General features: G+C 50.7%; 8 protein-coding genes across 8 annotated transcripts; 4 read left to right on the top strand and 4 right to left on the bottom strand.

The window, feature by feature from the left end:
- Positions 1 to 94: 94 nt before the first annotated feature.
- Positions 95 to 1,784, top strand: VE01_08689 (uncharacterized protein). Its single transcript, XM_059463995.1, has 5 exons — positions 95 to 257; positions 310 to 621; positions 669 to 874; positions 941 to 1,505; positions 1,567 to 1,784. Exons 1-5 carry the CDS (start codon positions 154 to 156, stop codon positions 1,733 to 1,735), a joined length of 1,356 nt encoding a protein of 451 aa, XP_059319418.1. The 5' UTR covers positions 95 to 153; the 3' UTR covers positions 1,736 to 1,784.
- A 644-nt stretch (positions 1,785 to 2,428) lies between these two features.
- On the bottom strand, positions 2,429 to 4,956 carry VE01_08688 (uncharacterized protein). Its single transcript, XM_018278108.2, has 4 exons — positions 4,941 to 4,956; positions 4,791 to 4,887; positions 4,593 to 4,708; positions 2,429 to 4,511 (listed from the first exon to the last, which is right to left on the bottom strand). Exons 3-4 carry the CDS (start codon positions 4,647 to 4,649, stop codon positions 2,529 to 2,531), a joined length of 2,040 nt encoding a protein of 679 aa, XP_018127182.1. The 5' UTR covers positions 4,650 to 4,708; positions 4,791 to 4,887; positions 4,941 to 4,956; the 3' UTR covers positions 2,429 to 2,528.
- Positions 4,957 to 8,513: 3,557 nt separating this feature from the next.
- Positions 8,514 to 9,706, top strand: VE01_08687 (uncharacterized protein; the record flags this gene model as incomplete). Its single annotated transcript, XM_018278107.1, has 5 exons — positions 8,514 to 8,528; positions 8,587 to 8,593; positions 8,694 to 8,800; positions 8,849 to 9,473; positions 9,507 to 9,706. 5 exons carry the CDS (start codon positions 8,514 to 8,516, stop codon positions 9,704 to 9,706), a joined length of 954 nt encoding a protein of 317 aa, XP_018127177.1.
- A 275-nt stretch (positions 9,707 to 9,981) lies between these two features.
- VE01_08686 (uncharacterized protein) lies at positions 9,982 to 12,075 on the bottom strand. Its single transcript, XM_059463994.1, has one exon. It carries the CDS (start codon positions 11,492 to 11,494, stop codon positions 10,739 to 10,741), a length of 756 nt encoding a protein of 251 aa, XP_059319416.1. The 5' UTR covers positions 11,495 to 12,075; the 3' UTR covers positions 9,982 to 10,738.
- A 77-nt stretch (positions 12,076 to 12,152) lies between these two features.
- Positions 12,153 to 17,007, top strand: VE01_08685 (uncharacterized protein; the record flags this gene model as incomplete). Its single annotated transcript, XM_018278105.2, has 2 exons — positions 12,153 to 16,470; positions 16,603 to 17,007. Exons 1-2 carry the CDS (start codon positions 12,886 to 12,888, stop codon positions 17,005 to 17,007), a joined length of 3,990 nt encoding a protein of 1,329 aa, XP_018127179.1. The 5' UTR covers positions 12,153 to 12,885.
- Positions 17,008 to 17,139: 132 nt separating this feature from the next.
- On the bottom strand, positions 17,140 to 18,938 carry VE01_08684 (uncharacterized protein). Its single transcript, XM_059463993.1, has 4 exons — positions 18,740 to 18,938; positions 18,239 to 18,682; positions 17,870 to 18,174; positions 17,140 to 17,743 (listed from the first exon to the last, which is right to left on the bottom strand). Exons 2-4 carry the CDS (start codon positions 18,447 to 18,449, stop codon positions 17,246 to 17,248), a joined length of 1,014 nt encoding a protein of 337 aa, XP_059319417.1. The 5' UTR covers positions 18,450 to 18,682; positions 18,740 to 18,938; the 3' UTR covers positions 17,140 to 17,245.
- A 304-nt stretch (positions 18,939 to 19,242) lies between these two features.
- Positions 19,243 to 21,036, bottom strand: VE01_08683 (uncharacterized protein). Its single transcript, XM_018278103.2, has 2 exons — positions 20,241 to 21,036; positions 19,243 to 20,175 (listed from the first exon to the last, which is right to left on the bottom strand). The coding sequence occupies exons 1-2, from the start codon at positions 20,461 to 20,463 to the stop codon at positions 19,352 to 19,354; spliced, it is 1,047 nt and encodes a 348-aa protein (XP_018127173.2). The 5' UTR covers positions 20,464 to 21,036; the 3' UTR covers positions 19,243 to 19,351.
- Positions 21,037 to 21,289: 253 nt separating this feature from the next.
- On the top strand, positions 21,290 to 23,397 carry VE01_08682 (uncharacterized protein). The gene is made up of 2 exons (XM_018278102.2): positions 21,290 to 21,582; positions 21,649 to 23,397. Exons 1-2 carry the CDS (start codon positions 21,411 to 21,413, stop codon positions 22,788 to 22,790), a joined length of 1,314 nt encoding a protein of 437 aa, XP_018127174.1. The 5' UTR covers positions 21,290 to 21,410; the 3' UTR covers positions 22,791 to 23,397.
- The last annotated feature ends 235 nt before the right edge of the window (positions 23,398 to 23,632 follow it).

Genomic DNA, 23,632 nt, shown 5'->3' with positions numbered 1-23,632 from the left:
CCCTCAAATAGGTCGCCCAACATCACGAGATCAGTTGCATATATAGTCTCGGGGATCTGCCGACCTTGGCCTTCGTCAAAACCTCATCCGGTGTCAGTTTACCTTCAACACTTCATTAAAACTCGTCACCTGATTTATCTTTCAGCAAAAATAATGATGGCGAACGCTGCATTTAAAAATCTGAAGGTCAATGGAGCTCGTCTCATGAAAGATATCCACCACACTGCACAGTGGGGTAAGGGTGCAGTTTGGGGAAGGTAGGCAAGGTGCCCTTATTAGAGATAACTATTTTACTTACTAGATTGACAGCGGTGTAAATGACACGGGAATGTCACGATTGTCTCTCTCTTCAGAGGATAAGCTGGTCCGAGATTGGTTTGTCAAGCAGACAAAGTCTCTGGGTTGCAAGGTACACATCGACGCTATGGGCAACATTTTTGCTATTCGTGCTGGACGCAACGAAGGACCGGCAACATTCATGGGTAGCCATCTGGATACGCAGCCTAGCGGAGGCCGCTACGATGGTGTACTTGGAGTGTTGGCCGGGTTGGAGGCCTTGAGAGTTCTCGAGGACAACAAAGTCAGCACTGCATTCCCTATTGGGCTTGTCAACTGGACCAAGTAAGGTTGCCTTACTCGTCGAGAAATCAAACTAACCGATTACTTAGTGAAGAGGGTGCCCGATTCCCGACATCAATGGTGTCTTCTGGTGTGTGGGCTGGCTCAATTCCTCTTGAGCGTGCGCATAACCTCAAAGAAGTCGGCGGGGGTAATGCCACTATGAAATCTGAACTCCAGAGGATTGGGTACCTCGGCGACACACCAGCAAGCTATGAGAGCACGCCTTTAGCAGCGCATTTTGAGCTCCATATTGGTATGATCCCACTATTTATTCGGTTTATCTGAGGAGTGGAATGGAGTTAGGCTAACTTCCATCAAGAACAAGGTCCGATCCTCGAGGCTGAGAACAAACGAATCGGCATTGTCAAGGGCGCACAAGTTTATCGCTGGCATACCATTACCGTCGGCGGCCGCGAGTGCCATACTGGAGCGACCACTTTCCCGCATCGTTCAGATGCTTTGCTTACGGCTGCGAGAATGATCTCTCATTCCCACGTACTCGCAAGTGAGTTTTTGTCGTTGGCATCTACGGGCGTGCTCACACTCAAGCCTGGGAGCACCAATACCGTACCTGGAGAGGTCACATTCTCTCTCGACATTCGCTCGGGCGCCGATTCTCAACTAATGCTGTTAGAGGAAAAGCTCAAGCAGGATTTTGAGACTATTGCCAAGGATGAACTTGTACCAGGGACGACCAGGGCGGGTATTAAGGGCAGAGGGTGTTCGATTGAGTGGCAGCTGGATTCTACGTCGACAGCTACCACTTTCGATGCGGATTGTATCCGTTGCATCTCCGAGAGTGCAGAAGCTGTTGCAACGGAAGCTGGCATCGCGGCAGATGATTTTATGAAAGAGGGCATGATAAGCGGAGCTGGTCACGACAGGTATGCTACTCTATCACCGGGCTTGGAATCTCATCGCAACCATTTTTCTAATCAACATCAGTGTATATACTTCGAAAAGATGTCCCACGGCTATGATATTCATTCCTTGCAAGGATGGTATCAGCCATAACCCTGTAGAATATAGTTCTCCAGAGGAATGTGCCACAGGAGCACAGGTATTACTTGGTTCTGTTTTGAGATTTGACGAGCTTCGTGCAGCAAAAGCATAGTTAGATCCTTATTCTACTACAATATATCAGAGTAAAATATAGAAAAGTGCAATATAGCCTCGCCTAGTACCCTACGCCATCTACATAGTGTGTGGCTTGAGTGTGGCTAAATGACGCTATTATCCAGAGGGATACACAAGCTTGTGTATGGCAGAGCGGACAGGATGCCCAATTCTCTGTGAGCTGCCATCACTTTTGCGCCAAGACCACTACCAAAACCGTCACCCGTTGTCAGCCCTCCGCTTCCGTGTTCCCGCTCTAGGACTAATGCTGCTTTTACCTAGACTGCCTCAAGGCCCACACTTCCCCACTTGTGGCGACCATTAAAGCGGCCTAAGAGCGTTTAAAAATGCGAAACGGTTGGTCGATTTCCGAAATCCGCCTCGGGCCTCTCGAATGGCCGCATCCTGTGTATTCGATCACGACAGTGGCTTCCGGGAAACGCGAAACGGTTGGTCGATTTCTGAAGTCTGCCTTAGGACTTTAGAAAGGCCGCATCCTGTGTCTTCGATTACGACAGCGGCTTCCTAGAAACGGGGGATGGTTGCCTGGCTTCGGTGCCTAAGAAGCGCGAAAGCAGTTGACTGGTTCCCTAAATACTGTCGTGCCATCCGTCGACTCACCATGGTCTCACCCCAATTTCTCTAAACAACATCATCAGTTTTACTACAGTTATATAACAATCTACATTGCCTTCCAAATCCTGAACTGACATCCCTAAGAAGTAAAATTTATATAATTAGATTAAATATTTGTGAGCCGTACGTACGACCCCTATATACAATAATTAGGCTTACAAAAATAGTAGAGCCCCAATCGCAAGAACTAACAAACTTGCACTAGTACCCTTATTCATTACACCACTGCTAGAAATTGGCCCCGTATAAGCAGCTGAAGGCTGAGAAGTTTGAGAAACGTTAACCGTGCCCTTAGATGCCGTGACGGTCGAGATCACAAGATTCGATGATGGTGGTGCTCCAATCACTAGGACGCTGCCTTGGACGCTAGAGGGCCCCGAGGCGGGAGAGACAGAGGAGACAGGGGCTGCACCAGAGAGCCCCAAAGCTAGAGACACAGTGGAGACAGGGCTTGCAATAGCTATCGAAGAAATCCTACTTGGCAATACCGCAGCAGGAAGCTGGGAAGAAGCAGGACGGGCAGGAATGCTAGACTGAGGAGTTAGCACACTGTTCACAAAAGATTGTGTGACAGGGCAGGTGGTAGTGTAGAGGCTTCTGATCTCCGTTGTGACGGATCCCACAGGACAGTTTGTGACCGTCTTAGGGCACTTGGTGATCGTGTAGACGATAGTAGTGAAGACGGTTGAGACGGTATATCCGGAGGGTGGTTGTTTTGTTGCCGAGGCGGCTACGGGGCATACAGTCGTGTATAGACTGATGAGCTCTGTGGTGGCAGAGCCAATAGGGCAGTTGGTGACAGTTGCTGGGCATTTCGTGATCGTGTAGACGGTTGTTGCATAGACTATCGACGTGGTTGATGCTGGTGGAGAAGATATAGCCGATGAATTTGTTACAGAAATTATTGTGGAACTAGTCAAAGAAGGTAATGAAGCCGTAGACGTCGATGTTAATGACGCAAACGCAGATGTAACTGAGGAGCTTGACGATGAAGAGTCTGTGGTAGTTGGGACATCAGTGCTTGTCGAAGTGGTTGTTGTGACATCCGTAGAGGTGGAAGTGGCTGTTGTGATATCCGTGGCTGTTGTGGTATCCGTGGCCGTTGTGACATCCGTGGCTGTTGGGATATCAGTGCTTGTTGAAGTGGCTGTTGTGACATCAGTGGTTGTCGAAGTGGCTGTTGTGACATCAGTGGTTGTCGAAGTGGCTGTTGTGATATCAGTGGTTGTCGAAACGTCGGTTGTCGAAACATCAGTGCTTGTCGAAGTGGTTGTTGTCACATCCGTGGAGGTGGAAGAGTCTGTGGTTGTCGGGATATCAGTGCTGGTTGAAGTGTTTGTCGGGACATCAGTGCTTGTCGAAGTGGTTGAGACATCAGTGCTTGTTGAAGAATCCGACGAAGTGGTTGTTGTCACATCCGTGGTCGTGGAGGTTGAAGAGTCCGTGGTTGTTGAGACATCAGTGCTCGTCGAAGAATCCGAGGACGCGGTTGTAGAAGTTGATGATACAGAAGTTGATGTTGAAGCACCCAATGGACAAGAGTTTGCCTGTGCTGCAACCTCATTGCTGTTCAAAACAACCGATGAACCAAGAGCATATACACTCCCCTGAATGGAAGCTCCTGGATTCAACGTAACAGCGACTCCGGCAAGTATATTTCCACTAAACTGGCTGCCAATTTGAATAGTAGCCGATGCTCCAACCCTCCAGAAGACGTTGCCGGGATTCCCTCCTCCCGTTACTATCACAGATGATCCAACCGAAGTAGACAGAGTGCTGCCGATTAGAAAGACCCATGAGTCGCAAGGGGAACCCTGTCCTGCAAGAATCAAGGTACCGGACAATACTGCAGCTGTAGGGAACCTGTAAACTCCTGGCGGGAGAAGCCTTCCTCCTAGATTTCCAACTAAAATAATGCCTGGTAGTTGGCCAAGGGTTGTGTATGCGGCTTCAGCATTGTTGAAAGCAGTAGTAGCTAGCAAGCCTACGTTTCTATTTCCAGTGTAGACTCCCGGGGGAAATCCAACTATAGATGTGCCGGTAGTTCCAATATCTCCATTAACAGTCGTAGGGCCGGAGTTAGAGATTGAAGCATGAGCAAGAACCCCATACGACGCCGCTAATCCCAAGTCAACAACCTACAACAACAGTTAGAATCGTCGCCAAAGAAGCTTTCCGTCGGGGAAGAGAGATAGAGACAGAAAGAGAGAGAGACAAACCTGAGCAAAGGCAGAGCCTAGATTAGCAGCGAGCGTTAGGAAGAGAAGACCCCTCATATTAAACGAATGTAAGCAAGCGAGTGAGCATGCAAGTAGATGAAAAGCAACAGGGAGTACTAGTACTCGGTGTAAGGGAAGGGAAGTGTAAGAGGAGAAAGAGAGAGAGAGAGAAAGAGAGAATGAAAGAGTTTACAGTACATGAAGTAGCATTTCAATCAAGAGTTGTTATCCGCGCTACTGCACTACATAGCACATTGTTGGTGATCATGGTGAATTGCGTGGCAATAAAATGCTACTTCAAAGTGGATTAGTTAAAATTCGATCGTATGCAAAGTACTAGTGTAGCACCATATCAAGCAGCAAGTCCAACAGCTGAAGTTGATGGGACGGGGGATCAAACGGAGGAAAACAATCGTTAGTTTTAAAATATTAGTTTATTGATTTACCCGACGCGACTAGCTATAGGCTGCTAAAGTGGCTAGCTCAGCCACAGTGGCACCTATTCGTCTGAGGGTAGCCGCATTGGTACCTTTTTCATTTGATTTGATTTTCAAGCTTTTTGGGCTGTCATGGCTGGGCGTGTCTGGGCGTGGCTGGACGTGGCTATCAGCTAAATGTGCCTGCTCGGACCGTATTTACGAGTCTTTGTCTCTGGTGTATGCAAAATGCTGAGCTAGTGTCATCGCCTTACTGGTTAATGCGTTGGCTTTTGAGACATTCGTCGTACTTCGTACACTGCCTGCAGCGAATCCCTTTTTTACCCTGACAGACCCTGAATCGAAGAGACCATCGACCTTCGAACTCGGGTCACGTGTTGTGATGGCGCATTGAGGCAATAGAGGCACTAAGTTAAGCTAGGCTTGTAGCCATGGAGCTATCGCCCAGGTCGAAACACATCAGAAAAGGCAGGGGATTTTAATAAGTACTTTAAATGGCGCCGGCAGCCACGCACGCGGCTCACTTTCTCCTCGCTTTTGGTGGAGTTGGTGAAGTTGCCCCAACTCACATTATCTCTCGCGCCGGCCCCAACCTTCGATTATGGGCAAAGTACTGACGATGCTGGACGATGCTGGACGAGAGACCGTTCCGCCCTGAAGGTCCGGCCGCACTCGTCGCATTCGAAATCGTGAGCCGGGGAGTCAAGGTGCTGGTCAAGACTATGTTGGCTTCTAAATGTCCGATCGCACTCGTCGCATTCGAAGTTGTGAGCTGGTGAGTCGAGATGCTGGTCGAGAGATCGTCGGGTCCTCAAGGACTTATCGCACTCGTCGCATTCAAAATCATGAGCTGGAGAAATTAAGTGTTGCTGGAGAGCTAGATGACTGCCAAATAATCGATCACAATCATGACAATACATCGCTATCTTTGATGAATAAGTTACTCGTTTGTTGTTGTGACTTAGTGTAGAGCTGAGATTCACCTGAGCTTACCCCGCCCCATCTTATAGAATGCTCGCCAACATGACCTAGCTGAGAATTCTATATTTGGTCAATCAAGTGCCTGATCGCTTGAAGAGTCACGTGGAAACAACGAAGTAAAAATAGCAACGGTATTAATATAGCTAGCGAGTGACATTAAGTATAAAAGAGCCATAATATTCCAAGTGATTGTTGCAGTAAAAAAACCTTCTCGACAATAAATTCGGCAGGAATCATCGATATCATTAGGTGAGAGATGGTTAGGACATCTAGCACTAATTTGGATGGATTAGTGGACCATGCCCCCCTCAACTTGTGAAGGGCCGGGCGAGTTCTAGGGCCAGGCCGAACAGACTTAGTTGAGCCGGGGTTGCATCCCGCCCTCTTAGCACTGTAGAAGTTGCTATATCCACACCTAATTTTTTCCTACTCTTTACTCCCTGCCTGTTCTGGACCTTCCGGGTTACGTTTCACATCGGAATGATGTGGAAACATATTTATAGGGATTAGAAACGAATTCATCTTGCTACTATTTAGTAAATACCTTTAAAATCAGGGGTAAACCTACGATTTCTTTCTTAGATGGTGGAAAACATAGGTTACAAGGAGATACGTAAGTGTAATAACGCCCCTTCTAATAGATGATTAAAGCAACATCTGCGCCGTATAATTCCCCATACTTATATACCTTGTTGGTTAAAGTGCTTCTGTAAAGGTGTGCTGCTTAATGTTCCCTTGTTAGTTTTAGCATACTAGGCTAGGAAATTCTTTAGGCGCCCTATAGTTAGACAATGAGACTCCCTTACAAGACATTCCTCCCCATCTAGGTGTAAGGCGGTCCTCACGTGATGGCACGTGAGGTGCCACGCTGAAGGCAGCCCTACGGTAGAGCTGTCATTCGGGTATAGCCCGGTTGTTAGGGTTCACGGTATAGGAAGATATATCAGGGGCTGGAGCCTCAGTGGAGGACTCCAGTCAATAGTCGCTGTATTCAGGTAGACCTATTGTTACGCTATATACTCTCACCTTACTGCCTCCTGATCTGGTTCCCTGAACTCCCGCGTGACCCTAGGCCTACGGCTTTACACTAGGCTAACGTTAATATAGTACCTGTTGAAGTTAAACTTGCTACTTATTATAAACGGATCTACTTACTTACGCTAGCGTTTCTCTAAGTAATAATAGGATTTAATTAAAGGCTATGCAAGCTGTTTATAGTAAGTTTAACTCTTAAGCCTCTATTCACTAGCTAGAAGTTAGTTCTATAATAAAGTGTCATCTATAGAATTATTAAGCTATACTCCTAAGTGTTTTGCAACTATGTCTAAAATGTAAACATGATAACTTAGGCTGTTTTAGAAAAAATAGAATAAATTAAATCTTAGAATAAAGAGGTGTTAGAGGTAAGTGGTTAATGAACTAAGGTCGGGAGGTTTTAGGCAAGGAGTCAATCAACCTCTAGACAGCCAATTTACTATTTCTAGGATTTAGAAAGCTGACTTCTAATATTAGAAAACAGAGAACTTTATACAATAATTACAATACTTACTACAGTATTTGTCTGCCTTATAAAGCACTAGCTTGTACATCTTCCTGTTTTGCAATAGCTATATACGTTTAGCTGTTCCGTATGGTGGTGATGTTAGATAAAAGCAGCATTAGCCTCGGAACTGTTCACGCGATACAGCAATTGGTTATCAAGTTCCCATCAACAGAAATCTCAAAGTCGTTGCATTTAGCGACCATCTCTGGCAGAGATGCCCAATTCTCTCCCATGATCTCTTCCACAAGAACACCACCAAAACCGCCCCCCGTTGTCAGCCTTCCGCTTCCATGTTCCCCCTCCAGAACCATTCCTGCTTTTACCTACACTGCCACTAGGCACGTCCATTTCCATTTTCGATGACCGAAGCGGCCTAAGAGCGCTGTTGGGTATATAAATAGCTATACGCGCGCACATGTGTGGATTAACATTTTTAGTGTGGTGTAGCCTGGACTTGGAACTGCACAGCGCTTAAAAACGCGAAACAGTTGGTCGATTCTGAAATCTGCCTCAGGCCTCTTGAAAGGCCGCATCTTGTGTCTAGGATCACGATACCGGCTTCGTGGAAACGGGAAATGGTTGGCTGCCTTCTGTTCTTTTATCTGTACTGCCACTTGGGAGGCCTACGGGTAGCCATAAAAGCTCCTCGAAACGAGGAGTGGCTTACCTAGTTCTAAGGCGTCGGGTCTACGGACCTGTGCTCTGACAGTGAATTTAACTTTAGCGCCGGTTTACAACAAAAAGATTCTCAGCTTCGACGCCTTCTGTCCCCAATTTGCTAATAGTACACCCGCTAGCTTGTCGAATCCTGACTCTATTTATTTATGTGACTTGTAGGTAGGATTCTTTTGTGATGGCTGACCATCGAAATCTCTCACCGCCAGCAACATTTGAGGCATAGCTGAGCAACCCCGATATGTATCCCACCTCCCAAGTGTAACCGCCATTCTGGATCCCAGTATGGCTCAACAGACCGTATGTGGCCATTCAAAAATGCTGCAAATATGATGGCATAAACTTACTAGCAACACAGATCACTGGTAGATGCAGAGGGTAGGCCAGGCTACTGGTTGCGGCGTATACAGACCGCAACGAAGTGATCTCTTGCGCTGGTTCTGATAATTCCGGTCATCTGCCTAGGAATCATACCAAAGTGGTCGCAAATTGACAGCAAGGTCTGTTCGAACATCATCCAATGTCAGGACCCCTGTGTCGTTCAAGCCGATCCAGACATTGCAGGCATCGGTGTAAGTCATTCCGCACCTCCCATGCCAGAGACTGACAGAGGAAACTAGGTACGTGTTGCTACTTATACGCAAACGATATGTAATGTTTTATACTTAGGGTTCGTCTCGAGTGCAGACCGCACCACCGCAACCTACGGAAGTCTTATTCTCACATCCCTCGCCACGATCTTCTCCTCCCAAACGCAGCTGTCTCTCTACCACGCCACCCTCGCCATCTCCCTCCTCAACATCACCATGCTCCCCACGCACGTGCTCGAGTCCTGGCGCGTCCGCTCGCCCGGCATCTTTCTCGCGCAGCAGCTTAGACTCATAATGTATTTCGGCATCTGGCTCTGGATCGTCTTCCAGATGCCGTGTCTAGGGAGTGAATCCCAGTGTAACCTATGCACACGAACCAGCTTTCTCGGCTTCCGCGGACACATCACCAGGTCTCTCAACCGGTCTTGGATTCTCGCCCTTGTGCTCGTCGCGGGATACTTCGCTCTCAGAACACACGTATGGTTCTATGGGCCCGCGCACGCCTGGGGCTCGGTGCCTGCGTTGATATCTACGAGGCGGAAACAGGCATGGACCGCATACATCGACACAACACAGGAGAGCATTCAAAACTATCGCGTGGCAGACACGCAGCGGATCCGAGCTAGAAACCCCCGGGCGATCCCCGCCATCAACTGTTTTTTTATGTAGTATGACGACGAGACGACAGCGCGGGCGGGGATCAAGGCGCCGACGAGCGCGGAGACATCTTCTTGGGCATCAAGAGTCTACCACGACGCTCTCCTCGCCATTCGTGTCCCGCGCTACCAACGAGCCATCATTTCTCTGTTTCTAGCGTGCATCTTGATCCTCGACACTGAGAAGACGGTTGCGTTGAACCTCGCTGCGTCCCGCAACCAGTGGGGATAAGGGCAGATCTTCGCGCTGGTCGCAACGATTCCGTCTGTTGCTGCGGTCGTGACGCTGTTGCTACGAGTTGGACGGGTGCCTGAGTGAGTGGTTTCTGAATAAATGAATGAATGGGTATTGAAATAAGTACGTATGAGCTGACAGGCTTTTAAGAAGGGTATGAAAAGGGTTTATACCTCATGATTCTATAGACGTGATGCGCTACACTCGCAGAGAAGGAGAAAATGTAGCTAAAGAGAAAATAGACATGTAGCTACTTATAGAAACTTAGATTTGTCTAGTAGTAATATTAGGGTAGCGTCTCTTATAACTAAGGGATATTCATCTGTATATACATTATTATAAATAGCTTTTATATGAGTCTTACCATATAATCTATTACTAACTTCATCTTAAAAACTAGTATATTGGCATCTATAAACATAGTACAGTAGTTACACCTGCGACAGGTACGGGTACGGCCACGGCATTAGCGGTAGTTGCGTGTTTGATACCATGGGCTATTAGAGGCGGCGGAGGCTCATCAGTCCTGCAGAAGAAGCGACCTACAAACGAAGGACACCGAGGCGCGCAGAGGGCGGAAGATGTCGTTCGTGAGGGCGGCGTGGGCGAGGGTCTCTTCACTCGCGAGAAATACCTTGCCCACGCCGCCCTTACAAATGACAGCCAGGTCTGGATGGTAGAGTATGAGGGCGATAGGGCGGGAGAATATTAGGCTATTGATGATATCTGGGGGGAAGTCCTGGGGATAATAAAGCGAGGAGGTCGCGGACTTCGATCCGGTTAGTGGTGGGGATGATGGAGTCGGTGTACGAGAGTGCGGTCCACAGATTATTATATTATAACTGAGATTAGACATGTAGCCCTGCTCTATATAGATATAGATATATAGAACAGGGGTACATGGCCAAGCACAGTTACAATATAATAATCGGTCGACCGACCTCTTGGAGGGACTGAGGCCCGGAGGCGGCGTCAGGAGCTCGTCTAGGACTTGCGCATCACATCCTTTTTCGCCAACAACGCCCCTCTCTAAACCACAACAGCAGCGAACCCAGCCATTGCAACCATCCACATGTCTACGCCCACCCACCCAGCACCATTCGGCACGTCTGTCGCCGTCGGAGTCGCGCTTCCCACAGCCGCCCCCTCGCGACTCGTAGCCGTCGTCTCCGTCGTTGCTGCCCCCCCCGTAGTCAATCCCGTCGGCGCTGGTCCAGTAGCCGTAAGCGCCTCAGCATAGCATCCAGCGAAGGCGATAGTATCATTCAGCCACTCCTCGCCGCCTGGAACACGCCACAAGCTCAGATCCCAGTTATTAGGGCAATCCTGCTTCAGGAACGCGATCGTAGAGCTCCGCGCCGACCACCACGAGTACGCCTGGCTCGCGTATGAGGAGTAGGCTGGAAGAACGTCCTTTGGCGCTGCGGTGGTGAAGGCGCACCATTCTGACTGTGGAGGGAAGCAGTAGTCGAGGTAGGTGGCGGTGGACATGGCGGCGAGACATGGCTCGTAGAGATCGGAGGCGTAGGACTGGAGCGCGCTGAAGAGGAGACCGGTGGGCTTGGGAACGTCGAGGTATTGGGTTAGGTTCTCGGTGACGCACTGCCAGGGGTCTTCGGAGATGGTGGGTTGGGCTCGGGGGGCGTGGGTGATGGATGCTGGGAGGGTTGCGGTGGCGATGGAGGCTGTGAGGGCCACGGCGAGGAGGGTAGTTGTACGCATTTTGACGACGTCACGATGGGTATTTGGGAGAACAAATCGGAGGGAGGAAAGGGGAGAAGACATCCATCTCTGCGGCGCAGCGCCCAGCAACGGCGACGCGACGTCAAAAAATCAGTTGCTGCCAAGCAGACCAGGTCTAGACAGGCCCGTTGACAGCGGGGCAGGAACGGGCCCAGAGCCCGTCTAGACTAGATCTTCTAATCTTCCACAGAGTCGTCCCTGCGTCTTCTCTCCTGTCCGTGTCGAGTACTCCCTACTATATACATCGCCGAACAGACAACATTGTTGTCTTACCGAGCCTCCTCCTCCGTCGCAGATCGTGAGATGTTGGTGTGTGCTTGCAGACTGCATATGCATATGCATCTTCCTTCCCTTCCTTCCCCTCTTCCACCCAACCGAGCGGAAATCATCGGTTCCGAGCGCCTCGTCACATCTATCCATCTCGTCCCATCATGTCCATCCCATGACGCCCATCCCATAACATCACATCATATAACATCACCCTCCCGAGTACGAAGCTGGTGGTCATCTAAATCTAAGCGAGGTGCAGCGGGATTATCGCTTCCCGGGGTGATGCTGCAGTAGGGGTGCTGTGGGTAGGGAACGAGGTGCTAATCTCGTATATTGGCTGCTGTGAGTGGAAGGAAGGACCGATGGGCGGGGGGTATTAGTGGGATTGGCAATTGAAGAAGGAGCTATGGGGGTTATTTGCTCTAAGCGAGGTGGGGGAAGCGGAGATGCTGAAGGGATTGTGGATGGGGGGTAGAGGAACTTTTGGGCCTGTACTGTTACTCTAACTCTACTATACGGTATCCTTGCCTTATTGAACCCCCAACTGATAATTATCGGCAAGTGCAGAATTGACGCAGATATAGACCTTCCTATTGCACGCCTTGCTATCTGCAATGACGCTCTCTTGTCCTGTGGTAGCAGCAATGGGGGTTATTCGAGTACCTTTGCAAATCCCACGGGTACTCACACTACTGTAGCTGGCGCCGTCTAGACTTCCGCTATGTCGGCTAGAGTATTGGCTCTACTTTAGCTGGCGATAGTTTAGCCTGGGTGCATGTGGCATGTCAAGGTTTATAGCGTGCCAGTAGTCGCATCGTGCGAAATTGACATGGAGCGATCGCGCCGGTGGAGCATGGGGTCGATGACGGCTGAGGGGATCTCCTCGAGCTAGAGGTAAATTATAGCTCAGAGGCGGGTGGAAGCTCGTATTTCGTTTTGTTGTCTGTCTTCATTTTTCTTTCCTTTCATTGCAAAATATAAGTGTCAGGCCATTGCTACTACGCTGGTCGTTGTCACTGGTCTATCTGAAGCTGAAGTCGAGGCTGCGGTTGATATCGCGAGTATCTGCCCTCGAACGGCTCGTTGCGCTTCCTATTACGCATATCTGTCTACGATCACCCTCCGCGGCTATGGATTGAGCCACCGCCCTACCCGTCACCACAATGGAGAAAGACTCCCCTCCCACCCCGCCTCATGGCGACACCTCGACCCCTCCCCCCGCCTTCCTCCCCGAAAAAGAGAAAGACCTCGACTCCAACCTCGAGTCCCCCTCCCGCAGCACCTCCCACGAAGCCTCGCGCCTCGACCCCGCCAGCCTCCCCACCAACGCCCTCCAACCCATCCAATCCTCCCACAGCGCGCAGCTCTCGCTCTCCTCCGTCGTCCCTGTCGATATCCGCGTCCGCGCCCTCGGGGTAAGCGTCGACACCAACCCGCGCAACCTCCACAGCGCCGATGGACTCACGAACCTCTTCCGGCCCAAGGCCCCGGCGGAGTCGCGCTGGCGCCCGCTCCTTGACAATGTCAGCGCGGATATGGAGCGGGGGACGCTGACGGCGATTATTGGGGGGAGTGGGAGCGGGAAGACGACGATGTTGAATCTGATGTCGGGGCGGATGGGGGACGGAGGGGGGAGGCTGCGCGCGCGCGGCTCGGCGACGTTTAATGGTGGACTACTGGGAGGTGTTAGGAGCGCGTATGTGATGCAGCAGGATGTGCTGCTGCCAACGCTCACGGTGCGAGAGACACTGCAGTATAGTGCTGACCTACGGCTACCGCCACCTACGACAGCAGAGGAACGGCGGAGAGTGGTGGAGGAGGTTATTCTTGAGCTGGGACTGAAGGAGTGCGCAGATACGCGCATTGGGACACATGTGCATAAGGGCTGCTCGGGTGGGGAGAAGCGCCGCACGAGCATTGGAGTGCAGCTGCTAAGCAACCCAAGTGTGATGTTTCTGGACGAGCCGACGACAGGGCTGGATGCGACGAGCGCTTATCAGCTTGTGCGCACGCTAAGAGGTCTGGCGGCTAAGGGGCGTACCATTGTGATGACGATTCATCAGCCGCGGTCAGAGATTTATGGGGTGTTTGATAATCTGGCTATCCTTACGAAGGGCTCGCCGGTGTATAGTGGGCCGGCAGATGGATCGTTGCCGTATTTTAAGGAGAAGGGATACTCTCTACCGCCATTTGTCAATCCGGCCGAGTTCCTCATTGACCTTGCGGCTGTTGATAACCGGTCTCCGGAGCTGGAGGAAGCGTCGTTGGAGAAGGTGCGTCATTTGAAGGAAGGTTGGAACCAGGAGTCGCTACGGAAATGGGGAGATGAACATAGCTCTGGCGGTGCTGTTATTGCTCCAGGGAACAGCGATAGTCGGCGCTCGGCTTTCTACAGGCAATTATTCGTTCTCACTGCGCGCACGACGAAGGTCACCCTACGCGACCCGATGGGAATGGCGAGCTGCATCATCGAAGCCGTTCTCATGGGTATCATCACTGGCTGGATCTTCCTTTCCCTCGGCGAGGACCAACCAGGGATCCGCTCCCGCGAGGGCGCGCTCTATACCGCAGCCGGACTACAAGGCTACCTAATCCTCATGTACGAGACATACCGGCTCTCAATCGATATCGAGCTCTTCGACCGCGAGCGCGGCGAGGGCGTCGTCGACGTCATCCCATTCCTCCTGAGCCGGCGTCTCGCGCGCTTCCTCATCGAGGACCTTCCTGTTCCATTTATCTTCAGTGTGATCTTCTACTTTATGGCGGGCTTTCGCGCTGAGGCAGCACAGTTCTTCATTTTCTTCTCGATTGTCCTACTTAACCACTATATCGCCATCGCATTCGCCTCCGCCTGCATTTCCGCGGATCGTAGCTTTGCTGGCGCATCGCTGATCGGGAACCTGAACTACACTATCCAGAGTCTTGCTTGTGGGTTTTTCATCCAGAGTAACACCATCCCGGTTTATGTGCGCTGGCTAAAATGGGCAAGCTACGTCTTCTACGCTTTTGGTGCTCTCTGTGCCAACGAGTTCGTCGGGCACTTTTACGATTGCCCGCTCGAAGGCGGCGAGGCAAATCCGGAGTGTAAACAGTATACAGGAGCGTATGTGATGGACTCGCTCGGCTTCCCGCATGACTGGGTCTCGACGCCCATACTGGCACTCCTTGGCTTTGCTATCCTATTCTATATCCTAGCGGGCCTCGGGCTACGCTACATACCAGTCGAGATGGCGATCGGTCGCGCTCGCAACTCGGATGCAGATTTCTCGTCCGGCAAAGAGAAAATGAGCGTGCGTTCAGCAGAGGAGGTACGCGCTATTGAAATTGGATTATCCGGCTTCGCTCTCGACCTCGATAAGCGGACTGCACTGGGGAATAAGCTTCCAAGGAAGACGATCCTGAATCCCGTAGATGCAACATTCAAGGCCGGCGTGCTAAATGTCATCATGGGCCCATCAGGTAGCGGGAAGACCTCCCTCCTCAACGCCATGGCGCTCCGGCTCTTCGACAGGATGGGCACGACCTACCTCCGCAGCGGAACCATGACCTTCAACGCAGCCGTGCCCTCCAACGCCGTCATCCGCAGCGTGTGCTCCTACGTATGCCAAGACGACGATGCCCTCCTCCCCTCCCTCACCGTCCGCGAAACCCTCCGCTACGCCGCCGTCCTCCGTCTCCCCTCCCACATGACCACCGCCGAAAAACACGACCGCGCCGAAGCCATCCTCCTCAAAATGGGCCTCAAAGACTGCGCTGACAACATCGTCGGCTCCGACCTGATCAAGGGCATCAGCGGCGGCGAAAAGCGCCGCGTCACAATCGCTGTCCAGATCCTCACTGACCCGCGCGTCCTCCTCCTCGACGAACCCACATCGGGACTCGACGCTTTCACAGCTGCATCCATCATGGATGTCCTCCGTGGCCTCGCGAATGAAGGACGCACACTCATCCTCACCATCCACCAAGCCCGCTCAGATCTCTACGCCCACTTCGGGACCGTGCTCCTCCTCGCGCGCGGCGGTGCGCCCTGCTATGCCGGTCCGGGAAGCGGCATGCTTCCACATTTTTCGGCGCTGGGACATCCGTGTCCTGCGCGTACGAACCCGGCGGATTTTGCGCTAGATCTTATTACAGTCGATTTACAGGCTGCGGATAGGGAGGCTGCGAGCCGGGATCGTGTGGTGGGCTTGATTGCTGCGTGGGGGAGGGAGAAACCTGCTGTTGTGGCGGCACCAGGGGCGATTGCCACGCCTGCGGAGCTGGGCGCGTTGATGAGAGCTCCTGCGCCGTTTCGTACAGCGTACCCGCTCCTTGTGAGGCGGTCACTTGTTAACCTACGTCGTCAGCCCGAGTTGCTCATCGCGCGGATCATGCAAGTGGTCGGGGTAGCCATAATCTTCACTCTCTTCTTTGCGCCTCTCAAATTCGACTACTTCAGCGTCCAGAACCGGGTCGGTTTTATCCAAGAATTCTGCGCGCTGTACTTCGTTGGTATGCTCCAGAACGTCGCTGTATACCCTGCAGAAAAAGCAGTCTTCTACCGCGAGCATGATGATGGCGTGTATAGCGTTGAGGCGTTCCTGGCGCAGTATACGACGGTGGAGATCCCGTTTGGGATCGTGACGTGTATCATTTTTGCGGTGTTGGCGGATTTGGCGGGGGGGTTGCCGAGGACGGCAACGGTGTTTTGGGTGGTGGTTTTTAATTGCTTTTGTATTGTTACTTGTGGGGAGAGTTTGGGGATTGTGGTGAGTTCTGCTCCACTTTTTTTGTTCTGTTGTTTCTATCCTCCTCCGACACTCTCACTCCTGTCCCCTTAGTATTTTTTATTTCTCCCCTGAACTTCTCTCAACTACACCAAGCTAACATACGACTCTCAGTTCAACACCTTCTTCTCGCACTCCGGCTTCGCCCTAAACCTCACCTCCATCATCCTCTCCATCTCCCTCATCATGTCCGGCATCCTCTCCATCTCCATGCCCGCCTTCCTCCGCGGCGTCAACTACCTCTCCCCCCTCCGCTACGTCATCCGCAACCTCGCCCCCTACACCCTCCGTCCCATCACCCTGACATGCACGGCTGCACAGGCGCTGCCAGATGGTACATGCACCGTCCCGGATGGAGAGGCGGTGCTGGCGCTGTTTCGATTGGATGGGAATGAGAGGTTGGAGTTACTGGGGGTGGCGATTGCGACGGTGGTGTATCGGTTGTTGGCGTGGGCGCTGTTGAGAGGGGCGAGGACGCATTGGGGGGATGTTTGGGGGAGGTTGGTGGGGAAGGGGTAAGGGGGGTGGAGGGATGACGATTATAGAATTTTTGATTTGAGCGATGTGTTAAGCGCAGCATACGATATACTCCTGCACAAGATGAGAATGAGAGGTGGTGCAACCATATAACACAAAGAAGAGCGTCAAGGATATGGCCAGGTCTGTCAATTTATATACCTTACAGGTCATGTTATATCGTTAAATAAATATATTACAAACATACTAAGTCACCTTCAACTCCCTTCCCATCAAAAACTTATGGATATTGATTCGATCCAACCGGCAACTCAACAGGATCATAAGGCACCGCATGATTTCCCTTCCCACCCGCCGCATTCGCCTCCAACTCACGCGCCATACCACCACCCTCCTTCTCATACACAGGCCCGGCAGCCATCTTCTGTTCCCGTCTCTTCTGGGCGTTGAAGAAGTAGAAATTCCAAATCGACGATTCGTTATTGGTAACGGGCGTAAAGGACGTGCGATTGCGCTTCTGTCTTCGCAGGAAGAGGAGACCGAAGACGATGAAGGCGAGGACGGCGATGCCGCCGACGACGCCGCCGACTATGGCGCCGGTGTTGTTGGAGCTGGAGGATGTGGTTGCTACGGGGGCTGTTGAGGTGTTGGAGTCACTTGCTGAGGAGCCCTTTGAAGGTGTGCTGGGTTGATCCGTGCTGCTCGATGTTGGATTGGTTGTGGATTGTGAGGAAGAGGAGTCGGTGGATTGATCCGTGCTCGATGGGGGAGTGGTAGACTGCGATGGCGAGTCAGTGGTGGATTTCTCAGTGGTGGGTTTCTCGGTGGTCGACGGAGGTACTGTCGTCACCTGTGACGGTGATTCAGTGGTGGATTTCTCCGCGACCGATGGAGGTGCTATCACCTTTGATGGCGAGCCGGTGGTGGAAGCACTGCCGACCGGGTCTGGAGTTGGAGTTGGAGTTGAAGCCACCTCTGACTTCGCGGTGGTAGGAGCCGCTGCTGCTTGAATCGCCGAAACCGTCTTCATGGCTTTACTTGCGTCGTATGACCAGACTATTCCAACTGGGCAATCAAGCCCGGCTGTGTCCGCCTCATCCTTTGCCAGTTGGGCATGACAAGCAAGGGGATACTTCATCTTGTTTGGCTCAAGGAAAGAATCCATGATATATTCGAAGGGTCCATTGGTGTCAACTTCGAAGTGGCTAACTAAATCTGATGTTAGTTTTTCACTCGAGCCTTCTTGACTTGCTGATGGAAAGTGACGACGAACCTGTAACGAGATTGCCTCCGTTTGCTTCGTCCTTGCACAACATCCGCAAGATTGGAGCAGTATAGGTTGATGTCCAATCCAACCACACTGAGTCTTGCGTGTTGGCCTTCAAATCGGCGCCCGTCGTTGGGGTCTTCCAAGTCGCCGCGGCACTGGCATATTGGACGTTGAGGAGGAGTCCCCCACAAAAGACTACCCGCTGGAGCATCATTTCACGAGTGAAGAAAAGGCAGAAACAGTCAAAAATGTAGAGAAGAGACCAACATCCCACATATATATGTACAGCCCTAGATCTTCGAGACTAGACCATTTTTGCCATTTTCGCCCTATCTCCTATATAGCCGCCGGGTCCCTTGTCTGAATATAAGCCGCACCTATTCTGACAGGTCAGGAACGACGAGAAGTGAGACCAGCTGAAAGATATTGACGGCTCAGAATCCACCTCTAGTGCGACTTATGTCAGATGGCGCAAATAATAGGATACAACTGGCAGTGTCTTACCGTCGGGTGGATCATTCTAATCAGACTGGGGGGTGGGGGTCACTGCATGGGTTACCGAGTGCTTGGCTTCTCCACTGAAACCGGGCTCTCGTTATATTCTCATTCTTGGGGCGGGCGTTAAAAGAAGGCTCTATCTCCCGAAATCGCTTGAGAGCACGATGTTGGAATTTGTCATTCAGAGTAGGTTTTGGTGGCGGCGAGTGGCGTGATGGTATTTAGACGCTCGCTTTTCAAACCAGGCGCGCCACTATTTTACCCCTGGACCAAGACCCCTGACCCCTGACCCCTGCGAGAATGCTATCAGACATCCAGCAGTCAGAGTAGTATCACAGGGCTGCAGCACGTAATTTCCGCGATTCCAAGTTCGGCAAGGCCGATAGATGGAACAAACTCCTCGAATGCCCGATGCACTTTATATTCTATGCCACGTGTGTCTGCGTTTATTGCGTTTATTTGAATGAATATATGAAGCGATTATGTGATACTTTTCAAGGATAAATGTACTCTCTTGTGCTTATGCCATAATTTATACCTTACATGAATTATATCGTTAAATCGTATATATCGCCACCAAACGTAGCCATCTTCCACCTCCTACCCATCACAACCTTGTCATGGATAATAAACCGAGCCGCCTGGCAGCTCGACAGGACTATACCGCCTCTCCCTTTCGCTTTCCGGCAACTCATAAACCCTCACACCACGAGACACATCATTGGCCTCTTTCTCTTGTATCCCCAGCCCATACTCACCATCCTTCTCAAAGACGCCCGTAGTACGCGCCTTTGGCCCCCTTTTGTTGTAGGCGTTGAAGAGGTAGAAACTTCGCCGTGTCGAATCGGTGGGAATGGGAGAGGCTGCGCGGTTCCGTTGGAACTTTCGCAGGAAGAGGACTGCGAGGATGATGAAGGCTATGAGGGCTACGCCGCCGATTGCACCCCCTATTATGGCCCCTATGTTGCTAGGGCTTGCAGATGCGGGTGCTACGGGTGCTATTGTGGCACCAGAGGGACTTTCTGCGATCTTAGTCGGAAGCGTGGCGGGTTCCTCTGAGGTATTCGTCGAAGACTTGGTGGTTCTCTCGGGGCCTGTGCTCGATGCAGAGGTGGTAGGCTTTGATAGCGAGTCGGTAGAAGTAGAGTCCGTAGTCGAAGGCGGGGTTGAACTGGGAGTTGGGGTTGGAGTCGTACTTGGTGGAGTTGAGCTCGGTGTAGGTGTTACGGTGACGGTTGAAGCTGCTTTCGTCTGCGAAACCGTCTTTGCAGCTTCACCTGCGTTGGACGACCACACGATCGCAGCCGGGCAATCGGTGCCGCCACCCACTGGATTTTCTGCCAGCTCAGCATGACAAGCAAGAGGAAACTCCGTTTTGTCTTGCAGATATTCCTCCATAACATATTCGAAGGGTCCATTGGAATCGACAAAGAAGGAGCTAGCTGTAAAAACACAATGCATATTAGTTACATTTGCGCCTGTAATTGTAGAAGGGAAAACAACGAACCTAAAACCAGATTATTTACATCTGTTTTATTCTGGCACCACATCCGCAGGATTGTGGTGGGAAGGGTCGAGGTCCAATCCAACAACACCGAGTCTATCGTGTTGGCTTCCAGATTTTCGCCCTTCACCGGGGTCTTCCAAACCGCCTTCTGTGCCTGCACTCCAGCATATCGAATGTCGAATAGAAGAACCCCAACCCAGAAGACCACTAGGCGGCGCATCATGTCAAGAACGAGGAAAAAACGAACTAAAAAAGAAATAGTTGGGAATACCAGGAGCGACCACCATGCCAAAGATATGTAAAATCGGAAATCATCAACACTGGTCTGTTCTCGACACTCCCATACTCAGTACTATATAGGCGCCGCTGCCCATGTTTAGATACAGGTCTAAAAAAGGGCTATGCTTCAACTGACAGGCTACGGAAACATTCGTAGCAAGAGCTTATAGGTTACCGCGGGCTGGCGACTCCACTAAAACGGGGCTCTCGCTGCCCCGTACCCATTTTTTGGATAGGCGTTAATCTTTCCTCTTAGAACGGCTTCGGACCAAAATATCAGTGTTGGTGTTGGTGTTGGTGTTGGTGTTTGAAGATGCAGGCAAATCAGGTGTTGTCGTTCTACCCGTAGTTAACCCCTGCATGTGCAGACAGCACATCGCCAGCGCGTAGTATTTTTATACCAAAGTTGCGCAAGGCAGATTCGAAGTAAACTGAAGGCTTTGATGTCATTATATTTATTCTGAGTTTTGTTCATTTATATATATTTGAGTGTGAATAGTAAGCCTTCACTCTATGGTTTTTAAAGATAAGAGTAACTAAGCTCAGCTCTGAGGTGAGATCGTGAGGTACGGTAGACGAGGACAGCGCGTAGTACGGCGCGTAAAAATGCACTAAAGGCAAAACTCCACAGAGAAATGTCAGGGATCTATTCCGGGAGGCTACAAGCCAGAAAATCATTGGCCCATTGGCGTTCTGTGCTGTACAGTATTCCAGGGGCATTTGGCGGGGACGCGGCGGGCCGCGGCTGTCGTCTGAACCCTTCGACTACACATCAATGTCATTGTTACGTTACTTAACAGCAGCTTCATCTCAATTAATACTGATGAACATGTGCCAGCGCCGTCGCATTCTCTTTTCTTATTATTAAATGTGAGGTGCATCTGAAAGACGATGCTGACCAGATCATGGCTACCTAGAAAGAGGCTATTGGTCATCACCATCGCAATCGCAATCATCATTGTCTTCACAACCCTCTCAGATCTACATAATCGATCGTCTGAACTGGTCGCCAGTCTACATCTCCCTTCTTACGGAGGCAGCAATACAGCAGAGCAGGAGACTGGTAAGCAGCCCCCCTCTCCCTCGCCAGGACACCTACTGTTTGAACCCGCCAGCTAACCTGCAACAGGATCTCAAGTGGCGATTACAAGTCTCCTCGACGCGCAAGCGCCCAAATACAACTATGTCAAAGCAATACTAGACCCCAAAGACGAAGAATTTGAGCGACTTCTGTGCCCGGCACCTGCTACTAAGCGCTACGACTATCTTCGAGTCGGCCAGGGAAATGCGGAAGCCGGCGATAAGCAGATAAAATACTTTTTTGCGCTCAATCTGCGACAATGCATAGGCATACTCCCTCGATTGCTGGGATCCGTTGTGGAAACTGTGCGATTTCTCGGTCCCGAAAACTGCGCTTTATCGATAGTGGAAGGACATTCCGATGATGGGACTCGTGAAGTACTGGATGCGCTGCGCGTAGACATGGAAAACCTGGGACTGGAATTTCACCTCCAAACCAGCGACATCGATCCTAAGCAGGGAGACCGAATCGAAGGTCTTTCAGGTCTTCGAAACTTGGCTCTCGAACCACTGCTCAACAATTCGACTCGGTATTCCCCGGACGCAGCGGTGGTTTTCGTCAATGACGTCGCCATATGTATGGAGGATATGCTGGAGCTGGTCCACCAACGCGTCTTCCAGAACGCGGACATGACATGTGCGATGGACTGGTCAGACATAGACCCTGCGCCTATCTTTTACGACATCTGGATTGCGAGAGCTATCAATGGAGACACATTTTGGGAGATCCCCCCGGATGGAGGGTGGCGATTTTCCTCGAATCTGTTCTGGAACCACCCAGTTTCCCGTCAGCGATTCGATGAGCACAAGGCCTTCCAGGTTTTTGCCTGCTGGAATGGCGCTGTTGTCTTTAGTGCAAAGCCTTTGATTGAGAAAAATATACGATTTAGGAAGTCGAAGGCTGGAGAGTGTTATTCAGGTGAACCGCGACTGTTCTGCAAGGACCTGTGGATTAAGGGGTATTCGAAGATTGCGGTGGTACCGTCAGTTAACTTGGACTATTCGGATAAGTCTGCTAAGAAGGCCAAGACGTTGCATGGGTATGTTTCTGACGCGGTGAAGGCAGAGGGCAACGATAAGTCGTTGAAGATTGTGTGGGATGATAAACCACCTGAACAGGTCAAGTGTATGTCTGATTTTTCGGACCAATCTTGGGTGCCCTGGAATCAGGGATTTGAGTCTGAGAGTTGAATGTATTATACCCGTCTGATCTAGCCTTCCTCTTCGTCGTTAATTTACATAACAATGCACTTTCACTGAGACTATTATGTGGCTATTCGGACTTGCATTCACTAGCCCGGTTGTGTTCCAACAGCGCCTGGCCTTGATGGTGGTCGGGGTGATCTCTGACCAAGAATTTGTTGCTGATAGTTGCTGTGGTATGTTACATCGCACATATGGCGGCAGTCGACAAGAAGCAGCTGTGGGAGACCAACGATATTATCTTGAACAGCAACTACTCAACTCAAGAATTATAATTTGGCGAACCAAACTCCCAGTGGGCTTCTAAGCAATGAAAGGTAAGACAACAGCCGTCGTCCGCATTTTAGATGCCAGGAGGTATGTTTGGAGGGACGGACGCCGAGAGGCTGAAAGAGCCGCAAATACATCTAGGCAAAGTGCCTAGCATAAGAGGCAAGCCGTTGGCACATGCATACAATCCAAGCTACCAGTTTCCAAGTGAAAAGACGGCGAATGCGCCTTGTGTTAATGATGTGCTTTCATCTAAAAGTGCTGCGCGAGAAAAGAGAGCTGGGATAAGTCCATTTCAATATATATGATAATTTGAAGCTATGAGACGAAAAGCTAGAGACGCCATTTAATTCTTCGTCTTAAATTTCTTGCAAATTACTCTGCCTGGCATGCTCTGTACGACTCGTGCTTTCCTGGATCATATCACAAGATCATATTAATCGTATTAAATCGGAATAAAATTATAATTTGTAAAAATATAAAGAAACGTTGCTACTAACATCCACGCAACCATCACAGCCGAGAAGAAAATGTATACTTTCGGAAATTATAATACAAAC

The sequence above is a fragment of the Pseudogymnoascus verrucosus genome (assembly GCF_001662655.1).
Source record: "Pseudogymnoascus verrucosus strain UAMH 10579 unplaced genomic scaffold scaffold_48, whole genome shotgun sequence".
Classification (NCBI taxonomy): domain Eukaryota; kingdom Fungi; phylum Ascomycota; class Leotiomycetes; order Thelebolales; family Thelebolaceae; genus Pseudogymnoascus; species Pseudogymnoascus verrucosus.
The sequence above is the reverse complement of the archived record's forward strand: the minus strand, read 5'-3'. Positions and strand labels throughout refer to the sequence as shown.

Excerpts from the sequence above, each read along its gene's own strand:
- VE01_08689 (XM_059463995.1), top strand. The coding sequence starts at position 154 with ATGATGGCGAACGCTGCATTTAAAAATCTGAAGGTCAATGGAGCTCGT. Across the intron at positions 258-309 it reads AAGGGTGCAGTTTGGGGAAG|CGGTGTAAATGACACGGGAA; the intron begins GTAGGCAAGGTG and ends CTAGATTGACAG. Across the intron at positions 622-668 it reads GGGCTTGTCAACTGGACCAA|TGAAGAGGGTGCCCGATTCC; the intron begins GTAAGGTTGCCT and ends CCGATTACTTAG.
- VE01_08684 (XM_059463993.1), bottom strand. The coding sequence starts at position 18,449 with ATGATGCTCCAGCGGGTAGTCTTTTGTGGGGGACTCCTCCTCAACGTC. Across the intron at positions 18,175-18,238 it reads CGGAGGCAATCTCGTTACAG|TTAGCCACTTCGAAGTTGAC; the intron begins GTTCGTCGTCAC and ends CATCAGATTTAG. Across the intron at positions 17,744-17,869 it reads CCACCGGCTCGCCATCAAAG|TCTACCACTCCCCCATCGAG; the intron begins GTGATAGCACCT and ends TCGCCATCGCAG.
- VE01_08686 (XM_059463994.1), bottom strand. The coding sequence starts at position 11,494 with ATGTCTTCTCCCCTTTCCTCCCTCCGATTTGTTCTCCCAAATACCCAT.
- VE01_08683 (XM_018278103.2), bottom strand. The coding sequence starts at position 20,463 with ATGATGCGCCGCCTAGTGGTCTTCTGGGTTGGGGTTCTTCTATTCGAC. Across the intron at positions 20,176-20,240 it reads TGTAAATAATCTGGTTTTAG|CTAGCTCCTTCTTTGTCGAT; the intron begins GTTCGTTGTTTT and ends GTGTTTTTACAG.
- VE01_08682 (XM_018278102.2), top strand. The coding sequence starts at position 21,411 with ATGCTGACCAGATCATGGCTACCTAGAAAGAGGCTATTGGTCATCACC. Across the intron at positions 21,583-21,648 it reads TACAGCAGAGCAGGAGACTG|GATCTCAAGTGGCGATTACA; the intron begins GTAAGCAGCCCC and ends AACCTGCAACAG.
- VE01_08688 (XM_018278108.2), bottom strand. The coding sequence starts at position 4,649 with ATGAGGGGTCTTCTCTTCCTAACGCTCGCTGCTAATCTAGGCTCTGCC. Across the intron at positions 4,512-4,592 it reads TAGGCTCTGCCTTTGCTCAG|GTTGTTGACTTGGGATTAGC; the intron begins GTTTGTCTCTCT and ends CTGTTGTTGTAG.